The 11,726-nt window shown below is 35.1% G+C and overlaps 1 protein-coding gene across 3 annotated transcripts in view; it reads left to right on the top strand.

Moving 5' to 3' along the window:
* Positions 1 to 1,327: 1,327 nt before the first annotated feature.
* Positions 1,328 to 11,726, top strand: part of Fancm (FA complementation group M) — an 80,211-nt gene continuing 69,812 nt past the window's right edge. For all 3 annotated transcript variants that reach the window (XM_069835133.1, XM_069835134.1, XM_069835132.1), the window contains exons 1-3: positions 1,328 to 1,671; positions 3,674 to 3,766; positions 5,322 to 5,408. In XM_069835133.1, coding sequence (XP_069691234.1) covers positions 1,565 to 1,671; positions 3,674 to 3,766; positions 5,322 to 5,408 — 287 coding nt within the window. In that variant the 5' untranslated portion in view covers positions 1,328 to 1,564. The remainder of the gene's footprint in view (positions 1,672 to 3,673; positions 3,767 to 5,321; positions 5,409 to 11,726) is intronic.

The following is an 11,726-nucleotide window of genomic DNA, read 5'->3' as shown; positions in this document are numbered from 1 at the left end:
AACAGGAATTTAGTTTTCGTTAATCTGTTAATACAGAAAGCGGAGATTTTAATAAAGTGATAACTGAATCTATTTCTTCACAGCTTACATAACACTTCACAGTTTTACAGTTTCGCACTACAGTTAGAAATATACTGAAATAAAAGCATTCTTAAAGTATTTTAAGAAACCTGCAAGGATTTTATTACCTATCTTGTTTTTGCATCCTTTCCTCTAAGAAAATTATTCCGACAAAGCGGGAAAACAGCGAGATAAGGGAGTGAGATAGTGAATGGGGTTGTATACAGCTACCCAAACATTTAAAAACGAAAGCGGTAAACTGTGCCTGGCACGTTTTAGAAGCTGAAATGGACGGGAGAAGATGAAAATTGCGCGCGCATCCCTATTATATTTCTTTTGGGATGTAGTGCCTGGCTCAGATCCATGCTGCAAATACTGGTTACAACGTGGTTGGCGGCAACGATAATATTGGCGGTAGAGTTTGCAAGTACAAGCGCAACTTGTTTCTCTCCGGTTTTGCGAGGAAAATGTGAATTATTCTTCTTTCTCTTGTGTTCTGATAGTGCCATGGCACGATGGCACTACCTCTAAAGCCGCCCCTGGTAAAAAACCATCTAACTCGTTGGTCAAAACAGACAGCAACGCCATCATTGCTTTTCGGTAATCGTTTCTTGCTGAGCTATTTTTTTTTTCAGCACAACATTTATTTTAAGTACCAGGTCACAAGGACCCTTGCCTTTTTACAATGAGAATAACAAGAACAAAACAAATGGTACAAATATGTAACAAAGAGAGAAATTAAGACAAGAACTCCATCAGAGACAGAGATTAGAAACTTGAACAAAATAAAATGAGCATTACACAAAATAAATAAAATAAAAAAAATTAAGTATTAGAAAAGAGTTCTCTTATCAATGGATTGATATAAGATCTTGAGGAATGGAAAAAGACTGCTGAGCTACACCGACTTTAGCGCCAAGAGGAAGTTGATAAATCACATGTGCACTTCCACAGGCACTTTATAGCAATAGTAAGCCCTCTTGCTTCATAGTTCATGGTTACAGTGTTGCCAATTCAGCGGTTTTCCCGCTAGATCTAACGTTTTTCAGTGTTAGCACAGTCTAATACTTAAGTATTAGACTGTGGTGTTAGTTTAGCGGGTAAAATTTATGAAATTTATATTGCTGATATAGGGATTTGGCGATCATTTTAGCACTCACAGCGGCAAAGTAATCTAATTTCACATTGATAATATTGCAATTTAGCGGTTTCTGCACTGTTTCATAGTAGGTTTTTAAGAATCGAGTTGGCAACACTGCATGGATACGACTACAGTAATGAAAATCATTTTCATTTGTGGTTGACGATGTTTTGTATGTTCGTACATATTTTAATACTGTTATAGTGAAAAATAATATATAACTTGCATTAAATTTATTAATGACATTGTTGATAGTATTTATATAGTGTGGTTTTGACGAATGTAGGTTTGAAAATGATCAATTTATTTGCAAATTTCATAACTTGACACTTGTTCGAGTGAACAATTTATAAGCAGTACTAGATGAGCCACAATGAGGTTGTAGATGCTGTGCCACTGGATAATTTTCATTTATTGGAAGACGAAGATGAAGATGAAATACTTGCAAGAGCCCTTGAGGAGAGTCTTAGGTATGTACAGTACATTTATCAGATATTTTTATAACAAGTGTTTTTTATCAGATAAAAAAATCATTTTAGGTCAATGTAGAGTATCCACCGCCCACTGAACGAATATTGGTTAAAGGAGCGTTGAGCGACTTCCGCCGATTTTGGAATAGACACGACGCACTTAGGTTAGGTTACTTTAGGTTTTTATTATCTCGTCAAGATGTTTAAGATTAATGTAAAACTGGCCTATGTCTCCTATATTGGGCGGGACATAAGTAACATTCACCTTATATAATACTCAGTGGCAAAATTTATAATTTCGTGAGATATGTTTTGGATAACTTTCAGAACACGGATTCCTTCCTTTCCCTCTTGCTTCAGAATTCCAACCTTGTGCACACAAAATAAATTATTGGCACTGAAAAGTGCCTATTCGTAAGCATGATGATGTGCATTTGACAAACGCAGACAAATCTGCTCTTTTTAGTATTTTAAGATATAGTTGTCAGTGAGGAATCCGTATACTGAAATTTTCCCTAAGAGGGAAAGGAAGGAATCCGTGTTCTGAAAGTTATCCCAGTGCTCTCATCATTCTCCAAACTGTCTCTGGCCTGCGCAAAATGTTGGTGCCACTTAAACACAGCACCGTGGCTCAAGGCTGCTTCACTGTGCACATGCTTGGTCCTTTGAAATGTTTTGCTAGCGGATTTGCCTAATTTTTGGTAGAACTTGAAGTATGCCTGTTACTCAAACTGCAACATTCTCGAGTTCTGCTGTTTGCATTCGACTATCCTTCACAATAGAGATCGTAGTTCTGCTTACACTGTATGCACGCAACTGTCTCTTGCTGGAACGAGAGAAGAACTGACATAGCATCATTCTGTGGCACAATCTATCTGCTGCAGTAAACCACAGCAAAACTAGGCAGTCAATCCACGAAATTATTGACTGTGCTCCATAGTGTCAGCGAAACAGTCTTCAAAATAGATGATGATTTTTATGTAATGACATCGGTATTTTGGCATGAATGAAAGAACAAACGAATAAATTACTTCGGAATATATATGATAAGAACTTTCTTGTGTTAAATTTTAACGTACCTTGTTAACATGTTTCGACCTATTTTCGGCCATCTTCGGAACTGGTCGTTGTTGGTCTTGGCGCCTCTTGTTTCCTTTGTGGGTGCGTTCGTAGTGTAGAGTCAAAGAGTGTATGTGTTTTGAAATTGAGTTTTGTGTTGAGAATATCGTTGTGGTGTGTTTTCGTGTGTCTGTATATTTAATATTGTTCTAGTGTGTTGAGTTTCTGGCTTTTTGGTTGGTCGGAACATATTAACAACTGTACGTTAAAATTTAACACAAGAAAGTTCTTATCATATTCTGAAGTGGCACAGTGTTAAAAGTTGTATAATCAAAATGTACGAATAAATAAATTAATTCTATTAAGAATTCCATATGAGTAAACAACAACACAGGTCATAAAGCTGGTCCTTTTCTTTTTTTAATATAGGCTTTAATAAGAATATGAAGATGAAATTGATGTTGATAATGACACTAATTGAATTCAGGATCATTTACCTAGAAATTGCCTTGGATTTGTCATTAAGTAGATAGAGGATAATTCCGAAAAGAACCCCAACCAACCAATCAAATTGTCCCAGCAGGGATTTGAACCCAGGGCGGAATGCAAGGCACTAGTTCCACAATCATTTGACCTGACCTACTTCTTCATCCATGACTGACTTAATCTTATTCTCATTGACGTTACTCTGTGCTGTAATTATTATTTCCTTTATATTTTGATTACTGTGGTAACTGGTTCTAATGCATACCTAAACATTTCCAGAAACTTTTACAGTACAAATATTCTCTAATCATCTTCATCACTGACATAGAATCTTTACTGGCCTTCTGAAAAATGTAACACGTAGGCCTATCTGTAATATTCAAAACATATTTCACTTAAGAGATTCTTGTCTTTATTCATATTCTTTTACAAGGTGATTCTTGTTTGTTTTGTGCAGGTACTACAGGGAAGTGGAAGTACCGCTTAGACAATCTCAGTTTGAAGAGAATGGAAATCCAGGAACCAGTAGAGATGGTGCATCCTGCTCCAGGTATGTTATGCATAAGCTATTACTGTTTAATGAATTAAGAAAGCAAGCATACTAATACAGTAATATGAAGTATGTGTGTCTATATACACAGAACCATCAATTTGTTTGCTGCCACTCATGGAAGCAGAGTAGAGATGGAATTACACAGTGCACCAGCTAACACATGGCCTGCTGCGTGATTTACAAAACATGATAGATACACACACTCACACATATTCTTAGGAATCAAGAAATAACATGGAAGATAAAAATATAACATTAACAGATTGGGCTAAATGGTCAGGGCTAAATTAGTAGAATATTTTTGGAATTTAAAATTGTGAATGTGCTTCAAAATGCTTACCTTTTCAAAGAAGATGCTGAAAATGTTTCTCGTTTGCTGTAGGACATGTGTTGTAACATCTAAATACATTTTGATTCATGCATTGTAACTTTGATTCCTAAATGTTTGCTGTTTCTTCTCCTTTTTTGGTTTGCAATAAATAAAAATCGCATGACATTAGATCTGGAGATATGTCATCTCTCTGGGGGAGCTGCACAGATCCCAGAGAGACATAGGGGCTTTCACAGCAGACCAGGGAGTGTAGCTCCCTTGGATAGATGGTGCCTTGTGAGTTGCTACGATCTTCAGGTCAATATGTGATGCAGCAGGACGTAGTACGTGAATTGCGAATAGATGTAGGGAGATGGAGGGACGTTCCTGCCTACGCAGACTCTATCAGAACTGGGTGCTGTAGCTGAATCGATAAGATGGTACCAAGAAATGAATCATGTGCTCACAGGAATGCTGTTTCTAAGGACTCCAACAATCATACCACAGTAGCTATAAGGAGGTTGCACAATAAGCCTCAGGCTGAAGTACCAGCCTTCAGGCCCTCCGAGAAAGAAAAAGGTTTGGAGATCAAGCAGGTCACATTGCAATGACTGCTTAATAAGTAAACACTTCAGGAATTGCACACAGTGAAGTCTGACCTACATGAGATTTAGCCGCGTCGTGTTGGAAGACACCATGCATTTGTTCTTCTTGAACTAATTGAGGAAAAAACTGTCCAAAATTAAGGCAATGTAGGAATGTATGTGTACAGTTGTTAAGTAAAGATATTACACAATAAGCACTGATTACAGATTTAGTTGGCACAAACTAGGCCTGTATAGTATGGTGAAAATATGTTTTGAAAAATAATATTACCTATGACATTCAAATACTGTACGTTCAGTCACACTCACTAAAGCTATAGGATTATGTGGTCCGCATTCTTTTAGAGATATAAAACTGGGTCATGAACATAAGTTGATTTATTGATAATGATAAAAGTTATGTGTTAATTGTTATTGTAGAATATATAACTTCATCAGATCAGTAGGCTAAAATTTAAACATATTTTATAAGTAGGCACTTCTCTGGAGAAAATTTATATCTAAGCACATTACAAGAAAAAAGCAGACTAAAAGTCAATGAATTAACAGAACGTTATTTGAAATATCCATACTGTCATACAGTTTTTACACATTGTTGTTGCAGTTTTCTTATCATGTTTTGTTGTAATTATTACAGAGATATCGAAAATCCTTGTAGACAGTCTTACCACAATGCAGGCATTGCAGTCCAAAGAACAAGTCGAGATGGTACAGCATCATGCAGGTGAGAGAATTATGAAGAGGGATATATATCGTTAATTAAGATGTATTTGACTGAAGGTTTTTAGTGTAAACTTTCACTAATTTAATTTATATGTTGTTGTTGTTGTTTTATAATGCCAGGCGTTTGACAATAAAGTCATTTGACCTCTTGCACTCCAATATTTTTCAAAGATATTATCATGACCAGCCAATGAAGCACAGATTTTGAGGTGTTCCGAATCCATTTCTTCGTTTGAGTTGCACAATGGGCAGTTAGGGGACTGATATATTCCAATTCTATACAGGTGTTTAGCCAAACAATCATGGCCTGTTGCCAATCTAAATGCAGCTACAGACGATTTTCGTGGTAAATCGGGAATTAACTGTGGATTTTGATGCAGAGAGTTCCATTTTTTTCCCTTGGGATTGTGTTATCAAATTTTGTTTGTTGAAGTCTAAGTATGTAGATTTAATAAATCTCTTCACAGAGTAATACGTAGATTTAGTAACAGGTCTGTAAGTAGCAGTGCTGCCCTTCTTTGCTAAAGCATCCGCATTTTCGTTTCCCAGGATTCCACAATGGGATGGTATCCATTGGAATACAATTCTTTTATTGAATGATATTAATTGAGAGAGCATTTTAGTTATTTCTGCTGTTTGAGATGAAGGTGTGTGTTTAGAGACGATTGCTTTGGAGTCTGACAATATAACTGCATTCCTAAATTTATTGATGTGGCATAGAAGATTCCTGAGACATTCACTTGTTGCAATGATTTCACCATCAAAACTTGTTGTTCCATATCCAAGTGATCTATAAAGTGAGAAGAGACAGCATGTAACACCTGCACCGGCACCTTGTTCTCTGGAGATCAAGGATCCTTCAGTGTATAAATGAAGCCAGTTTTGTGGAGGGTACCTAATATTAATTGTCTCTAAAGACAATTGTTTCAGTATTTCAGTGTTTACTTCTGATTTCAGTATTACTTCTGTTAAATTTAGATTATATTCTATATTTAATAGGGTTAAAGGGTTTGGTTTAATTTGCAAGTTTTCTTTTAAATTCGGGATATTGATTTTCTGTTTTAATTCTTGAACAATGGATATGAAACTTTTTTTGAGTTTTCAATCTACAGAGAGGACTGTATGAATGCCAGTTGTTTCCTGGTAATCTGATATTTCAAACTTTATGGTAATGTCAATTCTTCATAATGTATAAAAAATCATAAATTCTGAGCATGTTTAAATATTACATTACTGGTACAATGGTGAAATGAGAATGTAAAGGGTACAGTGCAAGAGAGAAGAAAGTCAGGCTATGTGACATGACTTTGAATGAGCTGTACTCTATAATCATATCTTTTCTCCTTCTGCACAAAAGAAAATGTTTGTCGGAATTTCATTTTATGTGTAAATGAAATAACAGTATTGAATTGGAGTAGGCCGAAGTAAGGCATCGAGTTTTAATGGAGAATTTTCTTGTGATAAGATAATGCAGGTTTTTCTCGTGATATGATAATGATTACAAATAGTTCTATTCAAGTGACTCGGCAAGAATTTTATAGGCATATGAAAAATACAATGAGGAGAGAAGAAGCACAAGAAAAAGTGTATTTGGAATCATGAGACTCAAATATTGTAGGCTATATGACCAAGAATGTTTGGTTCAGAGAAAATAATGAAAACTGGCAATTAAGATTGACAGACTTGCTGTTGATTATCTTGCATAAGAAACAGTGTCAGCTGAAACTTTGTAAACCTCTAGTGCCTAGTTACCAAAAATGTGTTTATCAACCAGATGGGGCTGCATCTACATAGTGAACAATATTTTACTGGTAAAATTGTACCCTCTAATGAAAATTAATTTTATTACATGGTAAACGAAATAAAAATTTATTTAAAAATAACTATTGTAGGCATAGATATTAAATGTGGTAGCCTATTTTCAATCTTACATTTCTCCAAACTAATCTCACTAACACTGAAACTCCACGCTAAAGTAAACTCGACAACAGAAAGCTTATTACTGTAAGAAAAACTAACATACCTGTATTTCTAGGAAACATTTGCACCAAAATGATATGTACTGATGATCCAGTGTTGTCTAATAGAATGATTTACAACTTCAAATACTTACAATTATGTTGTCATTGTTAACTAATGCTGAGTTCTTGGCAATAAAGCCATTAACTCTCTTGCTCTCCAATATTTCCCATACACAATGGATTTAGAGCAAGGGTTGGACATTGCTGGAGATGATTCAGATCCAATATAATATTAGTCTGAAGACAGATTGCATTTAGGTCAGTCAGTAACATTTCAAGTTTATATGAATGTCTATAAATGTTCATTGTGACTTCTACTATTCGTGTGACATACATCCAATAGAAATTTTGGTTCTTGCCACACTTTTCTCAAGAACTCCTCAACCACCAAAGCAAGGGGTTTGTTATTCTCTCGTAGCTGTTTTATATTCTGCAGCATAAACATAATCTTTTACAAAGTCCTAATGCAGAAGTCCATTGGCATCAGGTTTGGACATCTGAGTGGCCATGTAATGTGTCCACAGCATCCAATTCATCATTGTGGAAAAGTTCCAGCCAGAAAATTCATGACTTCTCTGCGATAGTGGAGTATATCTAACCACTTTCATCTGGGGAATAGGGAAGTTTGTCAACTTGTTGAGATAGACAGTGCCAGTGATAGAAGATTCCACAGTATAAAATGGTCCATAAAACAAAACATGTACAGTAAAACTCCGTTCTTAAAGAATAATCTGTTAAGTCCCATTACTGTAAGAATAATTTAATTCCCGCTTTTAAGGAATACTTTTCAAGTGGATTTTGTGATAATGAAGCCCAAAATATCTATTTTACTTTCAATAATCAATAGTACCAGCATATTCAATGGCACTTCTCAGTCGATAGTAATGCAGTGCCACACAGCAGCATTATTCTTTACCATTCTTTATGGTCTTGCTTTGGATTGCTTTCACAGAGTGGTTGCTTTGCTTGCTTTGTTCTTGCGAGTTGTGTGGATCCTGTATCTAAGTCTTTTGTTAGTTTATGCTGTTATGCATCGTTATAATGGCAACTAAATGGAGGAAAATTAATTGTCTGACTGAAAGTGAAAATAATAAGGGATGTCGAGGTTAATTCTCAGATAACACTACCACATATGGCAAAAAAACATGGTTTGCCAATTACTTTATTATGGGGAATAATGAAGAAGAAGAAAAAATGAATTTTCACTACTTAGTTACAGTGTGATTCACGTTCAACCAAATCCAAAAACATTCGTGCATCACTATTTGAAGAGTTAGAAAATATTATAATGAAATGTATTGTAAATAATAATTGTAGGCTTAATTAAATGATTACAATGTTTGGTATATAACACACATGTTAGTACTAGTTATTTTAGCTTTTCCTTCTCATTTTATGTAAACCCCCTTTTAAGGAAAACCCTTATTTACGGAAAAGAAAAGCAGTCCTTCAGAGATTCGTTAAAAAGGGGTTATACTGTAATTTGGACTGTCTCATTGATTCAGAATTCTATGTAACTAAGTTACATGATGATTGACTTTGCCTATTTCATGAATTGTAGCTTCATTGTTAAACACAGTTTTCTTCAAGTTGGTTCAGCATATCAACACTAAAGTTGAACTGCAACTGATTATTGCTAGACTGAAATTTCTAGAACAACTAAAATTGGTGTGGTCTGAGTGACAGTCACATGTGTAACATCCTGCACACTGTGGAATGAGAAACATTGCCCATTTCTCTACTTGCGTGCCTTGATGATTTCTGTGGACTCTGTTGAACACTTCCTGAATGCAATTCACAGGTCTTCCTATGTGTTTTTTCTCACAGAAATAACCAGTTTGAACAAATGATTTGCATGAATTATAAATTTATTTCCTTACACCTGCTCTCCGTGAGTAGTACGGAAACATCACTGAACACTTGTTACAGACTTCAATTTCATAAATAGGGCTAGGTTTTTTATGACCTAAAATCTCCAAAATATGCAGTATAAAATATGTACTTATGACCTAAAAATTCCAGAAATATGCACTATAACATAGAAAATATGACCTAACAATGTTATAATTAGGTAATAATTTCAGTTTTAAAATAAATTAGTAAATCAGTTTATGACAATGAGCTATTTATTAAAGAATAAAATGCACATGAGAAGCAAACTAATGTATGGAATTTGATATTGTAGTATGCTTTTGATTTTATTAAAATTATCAGTAGTTGGCATATGCTATGATTTTTTCGCATGCTTCTTTTAGTTCAGTTTGAGTCCTCAGTTGCAGTATACAATAAATACTTTGTGCAAATTTTCAAATAAAAAAGATTTCCTATTGACAGCCAACAAAGCCTTGTACTTAGAAAAACTTCTTTCTGCTTAAGCTGACACAAGAGGAGCATATTTAAAATTGGCAATATCATTTGAATCTTATTCTGAGTCATTAAGAGAAAAATTTTCAACCGACAAAATCAATGAAATGGAACACAGTGTATGTTACCCTTTGCCCCACTTTACCACAAACATCAAAGTTATTCCTTTCACTAGTTCTATCTGCTTCACTAGTGGCACTTTTGATCGCTCGAAAGCAGTTATAGCAGCAGGAAGAAACCAAAAATTGGATTTGATATATGAAAGTTGGCCTGAAATGTCGGAATTAGACATTAATTCTGGGGCTAGTCTAATTGAAGCGACTTCCCTGCTGTCAAATGAATCAATGATGCTTTCACAATCTTGAAGTTCTGGCAGTAATAGTTGCAGGCATCAATCCAGGACCTCCATCTTGTCAAAATGGGAGAAAGCTGCAAGGAAATGTCCAGAGCTACCAACTTAAATGATGCAACACGTGAAGGGGCTTTCAAGAAGACCTTTTTGACACACCCAATTAATTTATCAACCTCACTGAATTAACTACTAATCTCTTCTGCATCTCTGTGTAAGACGTGAGCCAAACAAGTCACATGCACCATTTTACTATATAATGCTTTGAGTGAATGTGCAGCTTTCACCATATAAGGCACAGCATCTGTTACAAAGAGCAGTACATTGTCATGCTGAATGCCTTCGGGCAATATGAGATCCATAGACCTGTCTGTCGAAGAGTTTACTAATGGTGGTAAAATTGACTTTTTCTAAATGTTCAATTTATTAGAAAATTTTCGCTTGGACCATCTTCTTCCAAGTTCACACAGTAACATTTGCAATGTATCTTCCTGTAGAGTCTGTGGTTTCATCAATTGAAACCCATATTTTTTTTATTTGCAACCCGTTGTCTGATCTGTTGCATAGTTTTTTCATAGCTTCAGCTGATGTAATCCTTTCTTATTGTGGAAGAAACGGGAAGAGATTTTCCTGTGTGTTTTTCTAAGAATTCACGAAGTTTTGGATGATCCAGTTTACTTAGGGGAATGTCAGCACAAAGGAAGGCTGTACAAAGTTCTTCACAGAATGGTGAATAAGATTGGCGAAACTTCTTTAGGAGCATTTGCTGTAATGTTTTTCCATTTTCAATTCGTTGTACACCACGTTTGAGTTTTTCTGTTCTCACATGATGTTCAACTTTAAAGTTTTCTCTGCTGTTACTCTTATGATGTGCAGTTTACAATACAGTATATTCCCTTCACTCAAAAACACTTTCTCACCATATTGAGATACTCTTTTAATTTTACTTGAATACTTTGCTTTGCTTTTGGCATTTTTCCTCAACTATATACACACACTTCCGACTTCAACAAGATTCTATAACTCAATGAGACCCTTGTCTACAGTCTGTTACCCAGATTATAAAGATAAGCTCCAGTAGCTACATGCTTGTCGCGAAACAATAGGCCTACACAAATATTTGTTCACTGGTATGTAACGGTAAAGTCCATATTGTGAATTTGAATGAAATAGGGGAAGAAGGTACATTTTCCAGGAGACAAAATGCGATATGTAATTCTGAGAAATTTAACATCTCAAATGAACATGAAGGAAAGAAATTGTATGAGAAAAGTTCTTCACTTCTTGAAAGAGTGAAAATTTGTCGACTATGACCATTAAATTACTCAAATATGTTCTATCACATAGAAATGGTCAAATATGCATAAATATGACTTAACAAAGTACTTTAAATCAATTAGTTTTTTCATAACAAGCATTTATATATATTTAAGGAACATATCAGTCTTAGCAAAAAATATATGCTACATCATAAAATACCTAGCTCTATTCATGAAATTTAAACACACAGCTTGCTTTCTCCGGACCTTTGAAATTTGTCATTTTCTTTAACACTGCACCAGCACCACAGCAGCTATGCATACTA

Source organism: Periplaneta americana, chromosome 9, assembly GCF_040183065.1.
Source record: "Periplaneta americana isolate PAMFEO1 chromosome 9, P.americana_PAMFEO1_priV1, whole genome shotgun sequence".
In the NCBI taxonomy this organism is placed as follows: domain Eukaryota; kingdom Metazoa; phylum Arthropoda; class Insecta; order Blattodea; family Blattidae; genus Periplaneta; species Periplaneta americana.
This window is presented reverse-complemented; position numbering and strand designations above follow the sequence as displayed.